Source organism: Pangasianodon hypophthalmus, chromosome 2, assembly GCF_027358585.1.
Source record: "Pangasianodon hypophthalmus isolate fPanHyp1 chromosome 2, fPanHyp1.pri, whole genome shotgun sequence".
Taxonomy (NCBI): Eukaryota; Metazoa; Chordata; class Actinopteri; order Siluriformes; family Pangasiidae; genus Pangasianodon; species Pangasianodon hypophthalmus.
Genome location: NC_069711.1, coordinates 12,893,734 through 12,917,992, shown reverse-complemented (window position 1 = coordinate 12,917,992; position 24,259 = coordinate 12,893,734). Strand labels below are relative to the sequence as shown.

At 37.5% G+C, this 24,259-nt stretch overlaps 1 protein-coding gene across 12 annotated transcripts in view; it reads left to right on the top strand.

Moving 5' to 3' along the window:
• rap1gapb (RAP1 GTPase activating protein b) overlaps positions 1–24,259 on the top strand; it is an 81,390-nt gene that overhangs the window by 39,837 nt on the left and 17,294 nt on the right. For 4 of the 12 annotated variants that reach the window (XM_026925698.3, XM_034310887.2, XM_034310885.2 and 1 more), the window contains exons 2-4: positions 937–1,056; positions 9,257–9,292; positions 23,401–23,497. In XM_026925698.3, the coding sequence (XP_026781499.1) occupies positions 977–1,056; positions 9,257–9,292; positions 23,401–23,497 (213 nt within the window). In that variant the 5' untranslated portion in view covers positions 937–976. Of the gene's footprint in view, positions 1–936; positions 1,057–4,828; positions 5,298–9,256; positions 9,293–11,948; positions 17,801–18,323; positions 18,906–23,400; positions 23,498–24,259 lie in introns of those variants that run through there. The other 8 variants (XM_053228224.1, XM_053228227.1, XM_034310908.2 and 5 more) reach the window with 5 other exon arrangements.

Here is a 24,259-nt window from a genome sequence, read left to right as displayed (position 1 = left end):
AGGGGTCTCACACTCAAATTCTGCCTGGGCCACAACAGCATTTTTTGTGAGACCCAGAAGGGCCATAATCAAAGTCTATAATTGGTTTTACTTTTTTTATTTTATTTTTTTACATATTTAATATATTCTACTGACTAACATCAATAATCTATAGGATTAATAGGAGGTTTCTAAGAAAACTAACAAAAACAATTAAAGTGTACGCCCTATTAGGTAATAATATTTATTATACTGATCATAATAAAACGTTTTTGTTTTAATGAATGCATTCCTTTGTTTAATCACATTTTATGGGATACCAGTTGCTGTGATGAGAAACAGCCAGATAATTACACTATAGGCACAGAGATATGGAGGTGAGAGGATTTATAATATAAGGTGTAATTTTCCACTATTATTAATGTGTTTTTTTAAAATATTTTAATCTTCAGTGGAACTGTCACAAAGGTATTTAGTGGCAACGTTATTAATATTGAGAGATTCTTTTGGATTACTGCTGTCTGATATCAACTTGAAATGTATGCGCATGTCACACTTACCAATATAATTGTACAGATCAGTTAAACAATCATGATTTTATTTTTATATTTCCTCATCCCACCGAAATTAGTTTCTGGTCACGCCACACTAAGCACACCACACCACGTGTTTCTGAATGGCTTTAGATGCAAGTGTGATTTACATCAAGAAAAGCACATAGGAGTTGATTTTATCCTGAGTTTAAGACCACGGTTAAGATAGCCATGATAGAAACCGGAGTGCATGTATGTAGAGCAGTTTACGGTAACTGCCCTTCAGGTGGCTACTCTATGGATCTGCTGTGAATTCAGGATAGTGTGAGCAGTAGTATATTGCGGTCCTTGTGTCTGATACATGTGCTTTGGAGGCACAGTGTGGAGGTGTGGATGTGACATCTTCTCTTCTTTCACTGTCCAGGGTGCTGAAGGTCACGGAGACACCAGTCACACAATGTAGTATGTGTGTGTTTCCAGTAGAGAGCAGTGTGCAGTGTCTGACCATAGACAATGCTGGGAAATGTGTCGAATGTGTCGCTAGGTAACTACCCCTGCTCAATTTAACTGTCTGTCTTTGAATTATTGCTCTTTCTCTTTACATTTCATCTTTTCCTCATTTCTTGTCTCATGTATGAAAAGCACATTGTTTCTCATCTAGTTCCATCTGGTGTTGAGGAATTGTTCAAATACAAAATGGAATCATGGCTCAGATTTAATTTTGTATGCTTGGTACTAGTGAACATTGTTATACTGTACAGTCTGTATGAAATTACACTGGGACAGATTGTTATGTTTGTACGCCACCACATTTGGATTTGAAATGAAACAGTGTCTATGAGGCTGAAGTGACAGAATGTCAACGATAAATAGAACATAATTATTCCCCAGCAGTAATTGAGCAGTTACTGCTGGGGAATACTGTGGCCATTATACAGGTATTGCACAGTTATCTATTTGGTCATTTTTGGCATCTCTGTGTTGTTGCATCATAAGTCACTGAGGACAATTCAAGCACAGTTTTCCACTTGCCAGCAAACCACCAAATTAGATGATGTATTGTAGTATATGTAAGAAATAAGAAAGATGTAAAGTAGACTGGGATCCCTCAGGAGTGGGAGGTTTTTACTGTCATGCGGGCAGGAGCTGGTGGTCAGAGACGGGAAAACAGAGACAGCACATTTCAAATAATGTTCAGTAAACCTCCATCAATGGTTTTACTTTAAATGAACAACATACACAATTTAAAACAGTTTATTGTATGCAGGGTTATTTTTATGTTATTTCCCAGTGATGGAAACTTGTTGCATGAATCTTGCAGATGTGCAGCTAACACCATTGTTAGCAACTAGTCAAAATCACTTTTGCTTATGAAGGGGGATTGGGGGGGTGCTCCCTCTATCGGGGAGCTTGTGGTCAATGGTGAATTACCTGTGGTACCGGTTAAGAAAAAAGTGTGTGTTTGTACGGATGCTTATTTGAAGAGACTAACAGAAATAAACTAATTATCCCCTATGTGCTTCTCATCTCCTTCACTGCCCAGGGTATGTAGTATATATAATTTACTGTGACAGATATAGAAAGAGATAGGGAGGTAGGATGGAGGAGGGGAAAAGAGACATGTCCTAAAACACTTAACACAAAACATAAGGCACGCAACTGAAAATAAGAGAAATCTGTTCATATATATATAATGACATAAGCTGTCCAAATTCAACATATATGTATGTGAACAAAAAAAAACAAAACAAATAATTAATAATACTAATTATTAGATAATATTTACATATAAAAAAGCATTTATCCAGTAATATAATTTTAAGCAAGATATTTTATTTGCATAGTGCATAACGGACAGTGGGCCGAAGATAAATGATGATCATCATTATGGAGACAGTGTAGCTCTGAAGGTGTATGATGAAATGCACCCACTGATGCTGTGGCATTTAAATGAGATTATAGAACTTCACAGTCTAGACAGTGTCTGTCTCAGAGAGTACAAGGTTGAATATCACAGATTTAACCTGCACTTAATTCATGCGTTATGAAACTGACTTTGTGTGTCCTAGAGAGTCACTCCTCCAGTACTGTGGTTATAATTTAACTCTGACCGTTTGGCTGAATGATAAGTAAGTGGGCTTAGGAATGTCATAGTGTTCCACAGTCCTGATTGTAGTTTACTTCAAAATAAAATTGTACTGTATGTGCGTGCTTCAGAGATTTTTTTCTACATTTATGGTAGATGATTATAAGAATTCAGAGCTGAATTAGATTCTTAAATCTTACACCGATCAGCCATAACATTTAAACCATAAAATAGGAATTATAAAGCTGTCAACATGCTGGTTTCTTTTAAAATATCTTCATGGTGATGAACTGACGTATAGAGTATACAGTATGTGTATATCATGTGTGGATAACAGTCAAACCAAATGCAGTAAATCCAAACGTTATCTTTTGCAATGCAAAAATGGTTCAGTTCATAGAGTGCAAGAATTGGGGAGGGTTTTAGAGAGAAAGCTTATGTCCAAGCATTGTTTGCACTTGTTTTTGCCGCAGTTCACTACCAGGATTTTGAAAGACTGTGTCCAGATGTGTATTTCCATTAGATATTCTGTCTGGCCTGAGAATAATAGTTCAGTAATGACTATAAAGTATTTAAGCTATCTACAATGAGACTAGTAGGACAGGTATGTAGTTAGGAGATTGAGAAATGCACATCTGGACCAGCTGTTTAAGAGTTTAAGAGGTTAAACATAGTCAGTATAAAAAATACATGAATAATACTGGGTGTAACACATTCACATGCATGGACTGTACAATAATCCCCTGTGGATACAATCCACACATTGATATTGGTATCAGTGTTTGTTATTTAAGCAGTATCGCACAAACTATATATAGTGGTTATAAATAGTGTGGTTATACTGAATCTCGGCACAGCTGTGACATGGCCATAGCTAATCACAGCTGTGCCGATCAGTATAATCTTATCAGTATATATTATCAGTCAGTATAACAGCACGATTGCAAGTGCAATATTGCGTTTGTAAAACAGTTCTATAAACAAGAAATTAATATAGAATAACTGACATTTCAGACAGAATATGGACAAATGTTTTGTTTATTTTTGCTCCACAAGCAGAAATACATCCCTAAAACGCCGCACTCACTGATCGGCAAGCTGGCTAACTTGAAACAAGAGCTAACTGTCGTATAATAGCAATTATCATCTCTAATCGTCTCTAGAAGAAAATGGTTTCTGTCCACCTCTAATACTGATATGACGAATTTACGTAATTTATATATTTGCAATTCTAGCATTATGAATGCGTGTTTAAATAACGTGTTGACCTTTGAGTGCTGTTTCTGACAGAGAACAGTTTGTGTTTTACTTGTGCTCTTTTTCTTTCTGAATAACCTTTAGGCTACATCTGTTAACTATAATCCACCTTTATGCACTAGCTCTGCAGAGTTTCTTTGTTTATGGGGATATGTTGATATGTACGTTGTGAGCTATCAGCCCAGTACGTGAGGGATGCAGGCACTGCGGGTGGTTTATAGACATAGAAGAAGAAAAGGACAGAACAAGCATGCAGTCACCTTCAGGGTGGAGATGTCACAGTGATCTGATTTATGACGACCTGAGTTAAAAACATATTGTCAATTCTACAAAGATGATGCTTTTTTTTTTCTTTGATTTTCAATAACAGAACAATGGTACCAGGATCTCAAGACAGCATGTACAACCTTCACTAGCTTACACTCCCTACACACAATCTAGGTAGGAACAGGGCATATTAGAGAAAGAAAAAACAAACCATCAAACAAATAAATAAATACATAATAATTTTGATATATCAATAAAGGTACAATAGTGCATGGAATAAAACAATCATTTTCTTCATTAATAAAGTTCCAAAGAGAAGACCAGAAAATGTCAGCTCTGTGATGAAGATCATTCGTAAGTTTTTCAAACGGCCTGACTCATCCACATTTTGACAGATGGTATCTGTGAAGTTGACCACAACAACAGTATACATGTTTTTAGCCAGAAAAGTACAAAAGTTCAGTACACGCTCATCATCACAGTTAAGATTTACAGCAACAGCACAATTCAAGAGAAATATAATCAGAGACATGGTAAAGGTCTTTCCATTAATCTTTTGTATAATTTTGTGAATCTCTTTCCAGTAGGTCTTAATCTTTTCACAATCCCAAAATGTATGCATCGCGTTACCAGTGGCTGCTTTACACTTAAAACATAATTGTGAGGTGTTGGGGAAAATTTGATGATACTTTTAAATCCTCTAGTGATGTCCTTCGTTTGACCATTTCAAGGTCAGTATTCTCCTCATGTGTGGTGCCACAAGTTTGAATTTCCATTAGTTGGAAGCAATGCTCTATTTTCCCCATGGCTGAGACCACTGTGAGAGGAGCTGTGACCCAGGAAATCCACTTCTCCCTGACTGGAAGGCAATGAGTTGCCCTCCATGCACCTGCTGGTAACCACAGACACCAGTATGACTAAACACACGCCTCTCCCTCACCCCCTCTGGAGAGGGAAAGACCTGGAGGGAGAGAGGGAGGGCAGTGAAGGACGGACACAGAGGCACAGGTGCAGGACATGAGCAGACTGATTCAGACTGTCACACGGAGAGAAAGAAACAGTGAGAGACAAAGAGAATAACGGAAGTGTTTGTAGCTGTGCTGGTTTGAAGATCCTTGTCTATCGCAGACTATGTCTTATAGGAAGAGGAGCTTCACTTTTGGGGCCTATGGAGGGTAAGAGTGAGAATTTGAGTGTATGTGTGTTTTTGTGTATTATGAAATAGCAGATGTTTAATACAGCTTACAAATATTGTCAGAAAGCTGCACTGAATCTGTGCATGTTTTTCAATTGAAAACTTTTTTTTCTTGCTTCTAACTAAATTACTGCTGGCACAGTCTGTTACTGAGGCCAAACAAGACAGCATGTCCTCTTAATGTCCGCAGGCATGCCATTAATGAGTGTCTGCCCTCCTCATTCGAGCACTAATATGTGCTCAACAAGGTCCTACCACTTGGAGAGGAGAACAGAAAATTGTGCTTTAGCCAGTGAGCAGAACAGTGTTCAGGACTGTCATTCCTAAAAATCAGATAATCATCCCCGGGAAAAGTTTTCCCAGGTTACTTTGCTTCTGCTTTCTTTTGCTACCTTATTTTATTTTTTGAGTTCACAAGTTGGACACTAATATATTGTAAAGTGACTGGCCCGTATAGTGCAGATCTGCTGTCAGGATTTTGTCATGTGCTACATCATCAAGTTACAAACACAACCAGTCAGCAGCACTTTGGGTAAATATGGGCCATTAGTCACAAACTCAGCCACATTTGAGAAACTTACACTGCTGTAGGCACTATTTGTTTACCTTCTCAGAAATATTATAGAGGTTTTATGCTCTGCATTTTCTTATCATCGTATTTGAAACTTTTATGCAGTTGGAGAATGTATTTAAAAATTGCATAATAGAGATAAGGTTATCATATTTTAATCAAATGTATTAGCAATGTAAACAACATTTATGGAAATAGATGCCATGCCTCCAGCAGGAATGTGTGTGTGAATTAAAGATGAAGCATTTAAAATTGTGCTTTTGTTTTGTTACGCTTTCACTCTCAGGTCAAAATAACTAGAATATATCTGCTATAATATATAGTATATACTTTAGAATGAGTGTAATGCAGTGCCACTATCTGTATCTGCATCTGTTTAGTACTCCAAATATCTGTATCTGTAAATCCACAAAGTAAATCCATCGTGGACATGCCCTAAATTGTAAAAAAAAATTTTCTTTTTTTTCTCTTAAAAAAAATAGTATGAAAGAAACCACTGTGCAACCCTGGAAAAAACTCCTCAGAGGTAGAAATGCTAGTACTGTCAGGATGGTCTGTGAATTCTGGCTCTGACAGTTCCTCAACCTCAGCTACATCACTCGAGTTCATAATTGGTCTCAACTAGAGATATGTGCAGGATTTTTTTTTTTTACTCCTGCTTGCTCAGTTATTATTTTCGTTTGTACCTGCTGCAATATTTTCTAATGAATTTAAGTGAGTGACTCAGGCTTGACTCAGGCTTTTCAATAGAGACCAGTGGAAAATGAAAACCAGCAGAGACCAATTAGCTCCTTCTTTATGAAACAGAGGAAATTGCCATTAACAGATAATGAGTTGTTTATATGATATATGCATATAAATGGTTATACATTAATGGCTGTTTTTTTTTTGCATTTTATTCATTAACACACACCAAGCTAAATTTTTCTCATACTGGATACTAGGTCTGTTCTGAATTTTCTTTCAGTCTTCATTTCTTCTTTTACCTTGGGATGAACACACTGAAATCATGAAATCATGTGATAGTCATGCTAAACACATACTGTAGGTGGCTCAGTGTATGTGTGACAGAGAGAGTGATTGTTTTTGTATCATAATGCTTTCACCCTGAGAACACTGACTATACAGTAGTTGCACATATGACCTACCCATGTAGTGTTTCTTCACAGTTCGGTTCCATAAATGAGGGCTTTTGATGTTATGGTGACATTTCCAGTGACTTAGTATGTATGAGGGTTTGAGCTTTCCATCCGGCCACACTCTTAGGACTAATGTTTTGAAATTTTCATACACAAAGACTTTTAGTTTCATATCTTTTTTTGTATAATTTGACACTCACAAATGAAGTTAATGACTTTCTATAGACCAGTTCATGAGAGCTGAAAAGTGAGAGCTGAAAATCGAAGCTAGTTCTGGCTAGCTAGTTTTGCTAATCAGGCATTAACCCATTGAACATTTCTGCTTGCATCTAGAGGTGGGCTGTTTTATCTGTACTGTTGACACAACAGTGGCTCTTTTTATCCCATGTCAGCAAGATCCATGTGAACACACAGTGTTTGATTGATACTGTTCTCTTCCTGAGGGGCTCTGACATTTGGACTACAGGAGGCAGGGTTAGCAGAATGAGAAACATTCCCTGCCAGCTGATCTGTGGTCAATGAGCTGGGCTCAGATATAATGTTTTGGATTAGGACATAGACAAGGCAAATTGATCAGCGACTTAACAACGATTTCTGTTCCTAGCATGAGATTTAAATGATCATTCAAGGATTGAACTATAAAAAAGTGTTTCAAACTTGCAGAAAGTCACTTAGTGATGGAGAGCTATCTAGTGGGAGTTGAACTGACTTACAGTATACCACCTGTTTTGTTTGCCCATGGAGGAGCATTCAGTTGTGCCAACCATTGAATTTAAAACAGCAAACCGAGCTTGTCCTAGGTACACTACATTAGGTACACTAGGTACTACCAAAAGTATGTGACCATCACACCCATATGTGCTTGTCGAACATCCCATTCCAGATTTAGTCCCCCTTTGCTGTTTTAATAACATCCACTCTTCTCTGAAGGCTTTTCACTAGATTTTGGAGTGTGGCTGTGGAGATTTGCCCATTTGGCTACAAGAGCATTAGTGAGGTCAGTCACTAATGTTGAGTGAAGAGGTCTGGGGTGCAGTCGGTGTTCTAGTTCATCCCAAAGGTGTCCAGTGGGGTTGAGGTCAGGGCTCTGTGCAGGCCACTCCAGTTCTTCCACTCCAACCTTTGTAAACCTTATTTTCATGGACCTCACTTGGGGCATTGTCATGTCCAGTTTTGGGCCCCTTAGATGCAGAGAAATCTTAATGCTACAGCATACAAGACATTCTAGACATTTATGTGATTCCAGCTTTGTGGCAACAGTTTGTGGAAGACCCACATATGTGTATGGTGGTCAGGTGTCCACAAACTTTTGGCCGTATAGTGTATAAATTGTAAAGGCTCACCCTCAATACATGACGTCAAGGACATACACAGGCTTTTGTTGTTTCCACTGTTCCACGGACACACAGTGCAGCCACAGGTAGTGTTACTGCTTCACAGCTCGAGGATTCCCAGTCTGATAACTGTTAACTCAGGTAACTGTTTGGGGGACTTCCGCATGTTCTCTCTGTCTCTTTGAGGTGTTTTCTCCCATCTCCCGAAAACATAGCAGTAGGTAGATTGGCTACTCTTAATTGCCCCTAGGTGTTATTGAGTGTGTAAATATGTGTGAGAATGTTGCATGTAGCTTCGTTTTTTTTAAAGCAGTGGAATCAAAAGCCTACTTTAATCTTACTTCGTAACTTAATTCCAAAACCATTTTAAAAAGTCTGGGCAAGATGAATATCTCAACAGAGTAGAGCAGTCTACTTATATATGCTCAGAACAGCTGAAACACTTTTCTCATAACTTTCCTCATAATTTGCTCATTCTCATTAGTGTTCTTGGCCTTGGATGAACGGCTCAATATTTCATGGCTGATTTAAGTAGAGCAATGTACTGTAGTGAGTACACACTAACAGGATTAAATATTAAACTTCTCAGGCAAGACTTTGCACATTGTAATAAATAAAAATGTAACATTAAAGTTTTTTCAATTAAATATACACAATAAGGATGACCTTCAGTGCGTTCTCATCATAAAACACCTAGTTAACTTTGGACGCTTGCCTACATTATAGGCTTAACTATTAGGTGCCCGGGGGTAATAAGTCTGTTGGCACTAGATTAGCTAACCATTAACAGAAGGGGCATAGAGTTTAAGGGGGAAATATGTATTTTTAATTGTTTGTGTTCTGTAAAATATATATTATTTTTGTTCCTAAAGCAATGTATTTATTGTCTTTGCAGAGTGGACAAAACTTTCTCCAAGGCTAGAGGTCTATGGTAAGACAGCTTCTTAAATATCTCAATATGTTTATAAGATTATATAAGATTTAATATACTGTATATCAGTTAATACTTTCGACAAACGTATTAACATTTTTGGAAACCATGCTGATAAAGTGTGGATAATGCTTTTTCATTTATTATTAAAGAAATCTGTATGCAATCTGTATGAATTTGATGCTGTTTTGCAAAACCTCCATCATTAACACGTATTTGCTTGTGAATGCAGTATATTTATACGGTGCAGTTGTGCTCTCTGGTATGCCTGAGGCATTGTCGGGAATAGATCTTCTTATGTTTTATCTATTATAATGATAGGATGAAAGCGTAACACAGTTTTGCCACTCAGGAGGCCACAGGTCAATTTATTTTAATATCTTATCTTATCTTAATAATATCTTTAATTTGAGAACGTCCATGTTATTTGCATATGGAAAAGTGAATACTTCCCTAATAATATTTAACAGAAGCACTTCGTTTGACTAAGTTTAGGGATGATGTAAGAAAAACATTGCCTAGAAAGTAATCCGCTTGATTAATTGTAAAATTATGTTAGATGAATGAAGTGCCTCTGTTAAATGGAATTATGGTAGGATCTACATTTCTGTGTGTATCACCTCAGATAAACCTAGTAGCAAATGCCATGCTAATGTGAGCAAATACCTAAGAGACGACTCATTTTTCCCCCTTCTCTATTTCTCACAGACTGTAACACACACACACACACACACACACACACATACACACGTAAAGAGTTGTTCAACTGTGTGCTGAGATTAGCATCAATTTGAAGCATAATGACAGTCTGTCGGTTTTGAAGCCTGCCTGCGTTCTCCTTTGGGTGAACGAATATCCCAGACTCATTAAAAGTTTCACTCATTACAAATTTTTTTTGGAGAATGGGGACTGTGCAGTTTATAACCTATGCTATACACTCACCGATCACTTTATTAGGAATTCATGCAATTATCCTAACAGCCAATTATGTGCAACACTATACATAAAGTTAAAGTTCAGTTAAAGTTCACATCAAACATCAGAACGGGGGAAAAATGTGATCTCAGTAACTTTGACCGTGGCTTGTTGGTGCCAGATGTCCAGGCGATGTTTTTTTAACCTTGAGCTGCCCAGCTTCCGTGAGCCAGTTCCCACTTTAGGCTCAGATTCTTGTCCTTGGCTGACAGGAGTGAAACCTGATGTGGTCTTCTGCTGTAGTAGTCCAGCCACCTCAAGGTTTGATGTGTGTTGTGTGTTCTGAGATGCTTTTCTGCTCACCATGGTTGAGAATTTGTTTTGATTTACTGTAGATTTCCTGTCAGCTTGAAGCAGTCTGGTCATTCTCCTCTGATCTTTCTCAACAACAAGGACTTTCCACTCGCAGAACTATCGCTCACTGGATGTTTTTTCTTTTCACAATTCTGTGTAAACTTTAGAGGCTGTTATGCATGAAAATCACAGTTTCAGAAATACTCAAACCAGCCTCTTTGGCTCCAGCACCCATAACAAGGTCAAAGCCACTGAGACCAAAATTTTCCCCCATTCTGATGACCTGCATCTCAATGATTCATGATTTTATGCACTGCGCTGCTGCCATATGATTGTTTGATTGGATAATTGCATGAACGAACAGGGGTATTGGTGTTCCTATTAAAGTGGCCACAAACTATACCTTTTTGTTACTGAGGTTAAGGTTAGGGTTAGATTTAGGTGCAGGAATAGCATTTATTTTCTGCATTATAATTATGTCAGTGGAAGGTCCTCACAGAGATTGTAAGACAGTGTGCTTGTGTGTGTTTTATTGGCTTTGACTTAAGTTGAAATCATTTAATCAATTAAATAACTTGGCCAACTAGGTAGAAGATTATTTTCAAAATCCTTGTATCCAAATAAAATTGATCTTAAGTCATTGCAAGAAGCGTTGAAATATTACTGAAATCAAAGCTTTGTTAAGTCGCCAGTTACCACCCCTGTGTGACAGAAAACGGAACAGTGACATTACAACACTTTCCCTGAATAAATGGTCCTAGTGTCACGATTAGTTTTAAAAAGCACAAAGCTCTTATGATTACCACGTTCAGATCAGTCTTACTCATCTGCCTGCCATTCTGTTTAAGGCATGATTTCCCTCCTCTTTCCTCTGAATCACAGACCTCAGCGTGACTGACGCTACTTCAGCCGTGGGCCAGCTGATTAGCTGTCTCGACTGAGTGGGTCTGGGACAAAGCTCTGGGGACATTTGTTAACATTAGGACTATTACTCTTCTATGTCTGTTGCACATGAACAAGTTATACTTGTCTATCTAAATAAGTAGTGGGAGAAGATCTATCAATGAGACTAAAACCCACTATGTGTTAACAATACTTGTTTATAAGGGAGGACAGATTATGCCAAAATGAATAATAAAGAAGAGAATACATAAATGACTTAATAAATCAATAAATCAAATTAGCACAAAGTTATGTTTATTTTAGTGATTTCAGTTTTATTAATGACTTAATTTTTTTTCATTGTACATTTCTCAATTCATTTATTTACTCACTTCTGCATTTATTATTATATATTTTTATATTTGATTTTTGTTGTCTCTTTTGTATTTTTATTCATTAATTTTTTATTTTCTGTATTCTTTTGTTTATTTTGTTTCCTGTATTAATTCATTTCTGTATTTTTTCATCCATATGGTAATGTGGTGGGAATGCTTTTCAAGTTCAGGCACAGCAATCAAGCCCAGAGTAGGAGAGTGGGAGAGGGACAGGGAGCGCATGGTTGAGAAGGCAGCCTCGGCGATACAGGGCTTTTGATTATAAGATTGATTAGGATGGTGATAGGATCTTCCACATGATTTCATGACATTTATGTCATCATGTTGATGTGGTACATTGTGCAGTCAGCGACAGTGTGTGTGCATGAAAGTGAGACAGACATCAAGATGTGTTTGTCTGCGTGTGGTTCAGCTTATTTAGCTAGCCAAAGCACACAACTTTGAACCAACAAAGTTAAAAAAAAACCAACTCATTCAAATAGATTCAGTGAATTATTTTTTAGAACATACAGCACATATACGTGTTTAGCATTTCACATTTCAGCCTGTACACCCACGCACTGGTTAAAATTCAAACTTTATGACTGAAACTGCCACTGAGCACAGGAGAGAACATCTGACTGGATTAATGAACTTTGTTTGATGATATGCAATAAAAGAAAAACCTCAGTGACATCACGTTCACTGCTGCACTGTTTTGGCACGGTACAGGTCAGGGGTTTGGGCTTGAACCAACTCATTCATAAACCTTAAGTCACACAGTAAAAATGTCAACAGTGTATATGAATTATGCTCCCATGTGTTTGTCCTATTAGAAACAGAAAATGGAAGAGCAGCAGTGTGATATGAATTTCATTGTGTAAGCTTGCAGACCACTAAAGGATCAGCTGCTGCGAACTGCTAGCCAGCACTACTACATGAAGGAGTAAATAAATTTGAACTTTCTACCGGTTCAGTCATCTGCCTCACATTTCTGACTGTCTGCTCTGGTGTGCTTCACGTTCAAAACAGCCAGCATGCACAATCGATCTGTGGATCTGATATCAATCAGCCAGTGGGAATAAGGAGAGAGGATGACACGCTTGATTGACAGCTGCCTCATTAGTGTAAGGACAAGGAAATACAGAAATACAAAAAAATAATGAAGGAATAAAAATATTCATGAATACAAAGACAGAAAAGGCACTGTGGCTTAGTGGTTAGCACTGTTGCCTTGCACCTCCAGGGTTGGAGATTCGAATCCTTCCCCCGCCCTGTGTGTAGTGAGTGTGCGTGTTCTCCCTGTGCTTCGGGAGTTTCCTTCAGGTACTCCGGTTTCCTCCCCAGTTGAAAGACATCCGTTGTAGGCCGATTGGCATTTCTAAATTGTCCATAGTGTGCGTGGGATTGTGCCCTGAGCTATAACTCTCATGTGACCTTTACACTAAATCCACTGTTGTTTCTTCTCCATGCACTCTTTGTCCAGAGGGAGCACTTCATACACAGCAAATATTACTGATGCACCAGAACTGTTCTTGTTAATGGGACTTTTAGCCGAGATGTTCTGTTTTATGATGTGAACACTAATAGAAATACTTTGATTAATCTCACTCCCATTATGTAAGATAAGATAATCCTTTATTCGTCCCAATGGGGAAATTTGCATAATAGCGTGTGAAACTTCAGACACAAAGGCCAACGGTTCTGAAGTTCACGTCTTTCAATTAATTGTTTCATTGCTACCTTATTTTGACAACCAGAATAAATACAAACATAATACAGTACTTTCAATAGAATATTTACATAGCCTGTACAGTAGTTTAACTGTAAGCTTAATAAGGCCTGAGATTACAGTTTACAAACAAGCATTAGTCATTACCATGTTTACTTTTTTTTTAAACCTGAAACTCCTCTCTGTACAAACACACTCATATCACGACCAAAATGCACTATAACTATCAAAACACCACAAACACTTCTCAAAATCACGTCTCACGTCTCTACCGAAAAAAGATCATTGAGTTGACTTGATTCAGATGTGTCCATCGGTTTCATACGAATTAATTGAGTTATGTTAGTACAATTAGTTTTTGTGCATCCAACATGATTCGATCACATATTTTCAAAGTCCTGGAATAAAATCAAATACTGCAAACTCACCGAAACTCAAGATCAAACCCAAATCCTCGGTGTTGTGAAGCAGCAACATTACCCACTACAGTATCATGCCATACCTGATTTAAGTTAATTTAATACTATAGTCATTACTTCCTGTGAGTGCCAACATCCTCGCAAGATTTTATAATCACATTAATACTATGTGAATTGATCACTTACTGTACAAAATTCAAGCTAGTAGATTATACATTAGTTTAAATTAAATTTAGCATATACACTGAAATCATGTTTTGAAGAGAAACATACTATTTTTATGTAAACTATATGTAATATCTCTTAAATCTGACTAACCACACATTTTCAGTGTAGACTCTTACTAAAAAACAAACAAAAAAACCCACTACCACTACATTTCTACATTTCTGCACCAGGAACACTTTGCCAATCAGAGCACAATGAAAAAACCACTAGTGCATTATAGTGCACTATATAATATTTATACCACAATGCTGTTGAATTCTCAGATCTGATGGTGTGCATTCATTTACTCCAACAGCACAGCTCTGACAGTAATTCAGGCTGTAATATAAATGACATGTGTATATTAATGCGCTCATTTTAATGTCATCTATAGTAGTAGCTCACTCACAGGGAATCACAGCTTCTTGTATGGCAGACGCTCCTCAAAGTCTAAGGCTAAAAATAAACAGATAAATAAGTGTTATTTTTTATGTGAAGTTTTCTGTAAGAAGATGTTTATGTAACATTTATGGGAAGAGTCTCAGGTATCAGCGCTTTGTAACAGTCAGTAAGTGTCCACCACAGACAGTCTTCAAGAGAGAGGACTTTGCTCTTTCCGGTTTCTCTGTAACATAAGCTGCAAGACAAAAGAAAAATGGTGAAGGAATGACTGTTTATAGCTGCTATAATGTAAGTAATAACAGGAACTAACTTGTCTTATGTATGATGCACAACATTAACCATAACAATAAATGGTAAATATAAAAAGCGTTCATTAAAAAAAAAACAACACTTGTAATCATTGGCAAATTGCTATTTTATAAGAGCAGTAATACACTTCAGGATTGTGCTCTTATACAAACATAATTCACTTCAGGGTGGTAACGTATCAAACCGTCATGGATTCTTTTTCTATAACACCGTTTTGTATTTTATCCTTTGCATACTGATGACCTAATAAAATTAGTATTTTCTTAGTTTTGTATTGCAGTTATTTATTTTCATGCGGTCGATAGTTTATTTTCAGTTACAAACAGACTGGCACATCATAATTGTACAGAGAATACCATATAAAAGAAACAAAGCCAAAAATTGATTTGATCATCAACTTTCCGTCTCTTCTATGTGGTTAAGTGATAGTAAATAATGAAGTCAATAAAAACTGACTCCATTCTGAATGAAGTGTAACTCAGTATGTGACTGCAAAATAACTAGCTGATCTGCATGGTTGCTTACCTGTTTCATTACAGACATCAAGAGTTTACTGGAGTTAAGTTTTTAAAATACTGACCATTTCATGTTCATGTAAGATTACTCAACCGAGCACCTTTCATGCTTGTTTTTAACCAATTTGTTAAAACTAGTTTTACAATGACAAACAAAATGACAATGTTAAGCACAACAAAGTGAATAAATAGACCCAATTTTACAAGTAATGAAGCATTTAGTATAGTTCTTCCTTCACTGTTCTCAAATGGAGTTAATGCATCATTAATTTGTTCGATTGCTGAAAGAGTGGAAAGAGGCAGACACTGGAGGGGTGTTTGTGGTGTGTGTGTGTGTGTGTGTGATGAACAAGAAGGATAAGGCACCCAGGCCTGAATGTTAGATCTGCCCTTCACTAGTAGGACCTTTGATTATGACTGTAATCATTATATCTGCTCAGCATGTCTCCTTTCATGAACTAGCTCACACACATTATATATGAAGCTAAGGTTAATGAGAGTGTTTCAGTCTTATTACTGGCATGGCTTATGTTTTTGGCTTATTAGACCTAATGTTAAAACATGTTTCATAAATAAACTGGCTATGGGAAATGAGGCCTGGGTTACGTGCATTGACTACATTATTGAACGTTAAATGTTTCAAATAACCAAATGTGCTGTGCCCTAATAAGAGAGAAGACAGTAACTGCTCTGTAACAGAAAAGAAATACCTTACACCTGGTTTCCCTATCATGATAAAATAGTATAATTAAGCTGTAACAATTATCCGTGTGGCAGGATATGACCGTAACATAACAAAATGTACAGATATTGCAGTGCTGACATTTGTTCTAAAGAATAATACAATATATTTTTCCCCCTCATTTTAAGAACTTAAGTTAATGATCTTACCAGTGGTGCCAACATCTAAGATTTATCCATAGCATTTTGGGGGTTTTGGCCAGCTAGAGCAATAGATACCAGAAACTACTCTTTTGTGCTTTCTCAGCTAGATGCAAATAAAATTCATCTAGCCGGGAAAGCTAGTTCACTGAAGGGGAAAGAACATAGGATTTGAAAGACAAGGATTTGCTTGCGGTAGTGATTACTTTCACTTCGTGGCATGCTGACTTCATCTAGATGAACTTTGACCTGTGAATTCACAAGCCTTGGTCTTGTGAGGCAACAGAACACAATACGTTGGGACTGTGGGCTTTGTGGTCAGTAAATAAATGGAGGAGCTGATTATAAAGTAGCGGTCATAAAGGGCCCTTGCCTCAGTGGTTTTTAATTTATTTATTTTTTAAACAGTTGCTTGGTTAACCCTTTGGTCTTTCCAAAATCAAATGCCATCAGGACTGGCTAATTTTGAATCATCAGCAAGAAAAACAGCACAGTGAAAATCTGGTGTGGCAGTGGCTTAGACACCCACCAGGACATAGTGTTAAGCCATTCACCACGGTGTTATTCCATAATCAGTTTGTCTACATGCTGCCAAAAAAGTCTGGTTGGATCTGAGTGTATTTTGCATTTTTGCACAGGGTGGATTACGCTGGGTGTCACCTTTTAATCTTTCAATATGTAGACTTCATAATTTTTATTATTTAAAATTACTAAATATTTTGTGTTCCTAGTTAATTGATTTGTTCAATATTTTCCTGTCATGTCAGTAATAAATGTGTAAAGGCCATTTTTTCTGTATACTGATGGTCAGATCGACAAAAAAAGTCAATTAATCAACACTATATATATATATTTACAGTATATTAGACAGATGTGCAGTATAATATCTGGCACTGTTTGAACTGCAGTGAGCGTATACGCTCAGCTGGTAGCTTAAAATCCAAACATTTCTGCAGCTTACAGTTAAATATTAGTTTGAACAATAAATGTTTTATCATTTATGCTGTTATCATGGAGCCGTCCCGTCCACAGACGCTCCCTAGGGTTTTTGTGGTAATTGTTTTTTCTCTCCGCCTGCTAGGATTATCTTGTTAGCAATGTTGGCAGCTCTGTGCTTCTCTTTTCTGTCTGCTATCTCTTTTGTCAGTTACTTTAGCCCTCAGGGTAGGGTAGTGTTCATCCACCTGATACCGGCTCCAGACCCACCTGCCCGAAGTAACGTTATGAGCAATAAGCGACAATACTTAGAAACAGGTTTGGCCTCTCTGTCACTCTCATCTGACTGAATGAGCCAACAAACAATAAACCCAGCAATCAGGTACCAGTCTCTGGAGTCTCTCGCACTGAAGTGCAGACAGAGAAATCTAATTTAAAACTGAGTTAATGTAAAGAAGTGCATCCTGGTTTTCTGTCTCTGACCTGTGTCGAGTCTGGATGATGTTGGGGTCCAGGAGAAGGAACACGATTACCAAGAGGTTCAGCCTGCCACAAGCGGTCCTACTTAAAATCAATCTGTGGTAAGACCAGAGAAGAAAGAAGAAATCAATTTAGCATGTCTTCGCAGTGAGGTCTGGCAGTGTGTCAGCATAGTGTATAAGACTATATTTTTTGGTGGAGATGCAGTGGAGTTTTAGCTGTGGACAATTATAGATGTCTTGGTGCCTTCACTTGTGGTTAAGGAAATTAAGATTGCATTCATACATTAAACCCAACTTTTAGTTAGAGCTCGTGATCAGTATCGGGCAGAAACCAGCATAAACAGTGTATCGGATATCAGAAAAAAGAACGAACTTAATCTGATCCTGTGACAAAAGATTGGAATTAGAAAAGATTTTTTTGGAACTTGAAATATTTTCTTGTAAAGTGACTTGACTGTATTTTTGTTATGATTGATTTTATTATATTTATACTTCATACTTTATTATATTTATTATATTTGCCGTGTAAGTGTAAGAGTTTAAGAGTTGAATGAAAAAGCTATGGTTTTGGGTAAGTCAAGTTTTTATGTATTTTTGCTTCCGAAGGTATCATTATAAAGCTTAGCAGAAAATATATAAGCATATATAAGCAAATTTATAAGCAGTATTTTAAGTTATGTGACTAAGGGAAAAGGAGATTTTTGCCTCAGTTTTGATTTTGCTTGTGTGTTAAACCCTGAATGTTTGTAGGGTCGGAGGTGTTTGTTCTGTGATGCTGGATTTCCTGAGGTGCTTTGGAGCCTGGGAAAATTCTACACTCTACAATCACGTTAAAGTAGATTAAAGGCTAGAGGATACATTAGAAGACTGAGAGGTAGTCAAACTATAGTCAGATTTTAAAAGGACTGTGGCTTGAATTACATACACACACACACACACACACAGTGCTGTCTGTAGTAGTGCATACTTAGACGGGGGTAATGGTGCCACAAGAAATGAAAAAATCCTCTAGAAAAGAGAAGAGGAGTCAGATTGTAAATTAGATATATGTACTGATATAGACACTATGCTTTCTTAGTGAGACAGTTCGCAAAGAGGAAGGAGGAGAGAGAGAGTGAAAGAGAGAGAGGCAGTTCTATCTCTCATCTATGCTTTAGTTGTCCACAGATTGCTCAGCGTTGATTTGTGCTCTCTCAGCCACAGAGTAAGTATCTTCTCTCTCTCCCTCTCTCTCTCTAATGAGAGCAGATGTTAGTGTTTAACAGTGGTTTAAATAGTTAGTCAGACTGCAGTATTGAAATAGTTAATGAACAAGATATGATAAGTGAATGTATGCTACACTGTTATGTCTTTGAGAAGCATTTAATTTTTTGTTACTTATTTGTATTACTCTGTCTAGTTTACAGGAACTTTTGTGTGGCTGCATATTAAGCCTCAGTTATTGTGTAGTTATTATTAATAAGCACATTATTGTTTAACTCAAATACAATGAGGCTCACACGAAAAGGTATGTATTTATGAGAGTGAGAGTGTTAGTGTGAACCCATCCTGGGAGTTTAAAGGGTTAATCCACATGTGCATATCTGCAGTATGTTGCAATCAGAAACACAAAAATGATCTCTATGCTTTGGTCTTTCTTTCCCTCTCTCTCTCTCTCTCTCTCTCTCTCTCTCTCTCTTTGGAGAGTATTGTAGCAAATTGTGGTGCAGTGATTTTTATCATGACACACACCCACACACTGCTCAGGTACACACACTCACGTCTCACATATCTCACTGCTAATTCATTCTAGCACAATTCCAATCATTTATATGAGCAGGTACTGCTGACAGAGGTCCTCAGAGTAGCACTGCTTTGCATAGACTGTATTTTGTGAAGGACTCAAATACTCTGTGTATTTGCACATCATTTCTCCACTTTATGTGACATTATTGACAATGAAACAGTGTCCAGGATGAACAAACATAAAAGACATGGTTATGAATGTGTTGCAGCATATTTAGTAAATACTTTGGTAAATAATTTAGTAAATAATAAAATGGAATTAGAATGAAAAGCACAAAATAGATATGGAATTTTGGCTAAAATAAATTGAAAATTCAAACGCAACACACACTCATATACACCGAAACACGCCTCCACTTCTGCACCTTTCATTCTCTTGTTCCACCTGTATTCAGACATGCTGCACCAGTACCTTGTGTATCTTCTTCAGCTGTGTACAGCAGGCATATTCAGAGTTTCAATTTTTAAGTTTAGAAGTTATATTAGTTTATAAGTTATATTAGTTTATAAGTTATAAGTTTAGAATCAATATTTATGTGGGGGATTCAGGGTCAGCATACACGGGTGCTTAAGTGCATTTTCTGGGCAGATTCCTAAAGGATACGTGTAGTTCTCCAAGTTTGCCAGATTTTTTTTTTTTTTGAGTAGACCAGGGGTTCCCAAACGTTTTGACCAAATCGACCCCAAATGGACAATTATGAATTTTCTGTGACTCCGAGCCTTGAACACCCTACATACTTTTAAATTTCAGATTTATAATATACGACTACTGTAACATTTGGACATTTTATTATGCCAGTAACATACACTCACTGGTCACTTTCGTAGGATCATCTGTACACCTGCTCATTTATGAGGTTTTACAATCAGCCAATCATGTGGAAGCAGCAAAATGCATAAAATCATGCAGACACAGGTCAAGAGCTTCAGTTAATGTTCACATCAAACATCAGAATGCAGTTGTCTCTGTGACTTTAACCGTGGCATGGATGTTGGTACCAGATGGGCTGGTTTGAGTATTTCAGAAGCTGCTGATCTCCTGGGATTTTCACACACAAAGGTTTCTAGAGTTTACACAGAATGGTGCAAAAAACAAAAAAACATCCTGGTCTGCAGGCTGAAACACCTTGTTGATGAGAGAGATCAGAGGAGAATGATTAGACTGGTCTGAGCCAACAGGAAGTCTATAGTAACTCAAATAAGCACTCTTTACAACCGTGGTGAGCAGAAAAGCGTCTCAGAATGCACAACATTTCAAACCTTTTGGTGCAAGGAAGCCCGCATCAGGTTCCACTCCTGTCTGCCAAGAACAAGAATCTGAGGGTATCATGGGCACAGACTCACCAAAACTGGACAGTTGAAGATTGGAAAAAGACCAGGTGATATTTTTTTCTAATCTTCAAGTGCCATTTTCTGTGAGCCTGAGCCCATGATAGCCTCAGATTCTTGTTCTTGGCTGGCAGTTATTTTCCTTGTTGTTATAGGAAAATAATCCACACAGGGGTCGTGTGATGTGAAGCAGTGGAACCTGGTTTATATTTCCTGCATGATTTTGGTTGCATGTGCAGAAACACCGGTAGTGTGAGTGGCATCATTCACACACTCGCTGCATATCCTATGTACATCCAGAAGAGATAAAAGTGCCATTTATTAGATGGCACATCAGAGCCAAAACATCCCTGTGCATCAGGTTTCCAAGTCAAACTGTAAAATTTTTAGAAATTTCATGCACAGCAATGTTGAACACACTGACAAGCTCTGTCTCTCTTAAAACTTTGAGATTGGGGTCATGATTGTTTTCAATCAAAAACTGTGACCTTACACTCAAAAGTATTTACTAATCTAGAAAATTCAGAAGGCTGGTACACAAAACAGATATTTCAGTAAGTTTGAAGGTGACATGAGAGGTTTTTAAAATTCAGACACTAACTGTAATTGGAAAACGGATTACCCCCCGCACCCCCCATAACTTTTTCATATCAAGCTAGGTGTTTTTGTTGTAAGTGGTGAAAGCGGATAGTCGTGCTGCTAAAAAAATACACTGAATATACACAGATCAGCCATAACGTTCAAACCACAGGTGAAGTGAATAACATTGATTATCTCGTTACAATGACATCTGTCAAGGGGTGGGATATATTAGGCAGCAAGTGAACAGTCAGTTCTCAAAGTTAATGTGTTGTAAGCAGGAAAAAGGATCTGAGCAACTTTGACAAGGGACAAACTATGATGGCTGGACGACTGGGTCAGAGCATCTCCAAAATGGCGGCTCTTGTGGGGTGTTCCCGGCATGCAGTGGTTGGTACCTACCAAAAGTGGTCCAAGGAAGCACAACCGGTGAACAGGGTCATGGGCAGCCAAGGTTCATTAATGCGATGGGGAGCGAAGGCTAGCCTGTCTCCTCTGATCCCACAGAAGAGCTATTGTAGCACAAATTGCTGAAATGGTTATGGTAATGCTGGCTATGATAGAAAGGTGTCAGAACACACAGTCCATCGTAGCTTGCTGCATATGGTCTGATGTATCACTTTTTCTTTTACATCATGTGGATGGCTGGGTGCGTGTGCATCGTTTACTTGGGGAAGAGATGGCACCAGGATGCACTATGGGAAGAAGGCAAGCCGGCGGAGGCAGTGTGATGCCCTGGGCAATGTTCTGCTGGGAAACCTTGGGTCCTGGCATTCATGTGGATGTTACTTTGACACGTACCACCTACAGTGTGAACAGTGTTGCAGACGAAGTACACACCTTCATTGCAACGGTATTCCCTAATGGCAGTGGTCTCTCAGCAGGGTAATGCGCCCTGCAACACTGCAAAAATTGTTCAGGCATGGTTTGAGGAACATTACAAATAGTTCAAGGTGTTGACTTGGCCTCCAAAATTCCCCAAATCTCAATCTGACCGAGCATCTGTGGGATGTACTGGACAAACAAGTGCGATCCATGGATGCCCGATGGCTTGTCATTACCATGTACACATAGTCAGGAGGCTTGGTATTTTTTTAGAAGAAGTCTAGAAAATCTCAGGTTCCTCCAGCACTGAATCTGACCAGGATGCATCAGATCACCTAGTATGCTCCCCTCTTTTTGGGCTCTGAGGTAATCCTAACACTCACAGTGATTTATTTGCAGCCTGAATATGTTTAATGGGGTACTACTGAGTCGTTCAAAATCATTTGTCACATGCAAATTCATTTGACACACCAAATATTTATGCCTCACTGCCTTTTATGTTTATTCTCAGTTATTTGGTCGGGTATATTGTAAACAGTTTTGTGGGCTTGTGAAATTTACACACATTTGCTAGCTGTGGTGAATCACATTATGTGGACCTAAAAGTGACAGGAGACTGAAGTAATTTACGAATCACTGAGTTATGAATCACTGAACCATCTAGGCTAGTGTATTACATTGTGTGAAACAAATTACAGTGCTAGTTACTAGTTTATAGTGCTGTGTGAAATAATGCACTTGGTTTGAGCCACTGGATTCAGGCTTTAGCTAATAATAGACCTTTCTGACAGCATGAGCCAAACAAGGGAGAGTGAGAAAAACAGAGGGCTTATTCTTCCATCCAGCTGTTTATTATAGCTCGCTTTACAAGCCTGAAGTTTGCACGCACATGTATATTATCTTACACAAATCTACACACGCGCGCACACACACACACACAAATATATATATATATATATATATATATATATATATATATATATATATATATATATATATATATATTTTTTTTTTTTTTTTTACACACATACCTTACATGTAAACACTACCATACAAACACTGATCATACAAAGGCACGTCAAAGACACACATGACACTAGGGGAAATGCAGTTCATGTGACCAGTGTGACTATAAATTGTGGCTTTTTTGTTGAAGAGTTGTGTGTTTTCTCTTTCCAAAGGAAAAACGATGGCAGAATCTCTCAAACCTCTAACACATTAGAGTCTACTCACTTGACCCATTCATTACACCTGTCCCCTCTTTCTGCACTTCTAAAGGTAAGAGAGATTGTCTTATTCCTTCCTTCACTCACTTCTCTTTTTACCCCTGGCACTACAGTTTCAGGTTGCTCACATGGTTCATTTGTATAGTGACCGTTTCATCACATTGACCACTGACTTTCTCTTTTCAGTTTCACTCAGTAGCTTAGTCTGCTTAATTCTTCCTTAATTCTATTCATCTGTGCTATAAAATTATTTTATTTCTTCACTCTATCCCTGTTTTCCTGCTTAAGGGAGAGTGTCACCTTAGAAGGGTGTACTGATCTTATCAAGCTATTGCAATTTCTGTAGTGAAGTCAGGTTTAATTTGTGGTGGAGCTCAGGACAACTAGAGTGGGGGCATGTATTATTATTTGAATAAATAAATAAAATTAAATAAGAATACTTTGTGCAGTTGTGTTTGTCATATGAATTTACTCCTTTTCACAGTAAAGAAAGATCGCATATTTTTGTAAAGTTTCCAGTTGATTTAATTTAAAAATGTCAGCAGAAAAGAAATGTCAGTCTTGAATCCATTCAATTGTGGTGTAGATAAAAGTATAATTAATTCCGTAACCACATTAAAACATCGAATGAATCATATTGACAGCCATAGTCTTGTTAAAAACATTATTATTATTTTTTCTTATTATTTTTTAAAACATTTTTAAAATTAATTTTCTTTTAAATAAATCTTTTTGTGCTCTGATATGACCACAATAAGCTAATAACTATGCTATGCCTGTTTTTTTTAATTACATATCAAAAAAGAAATGGTTA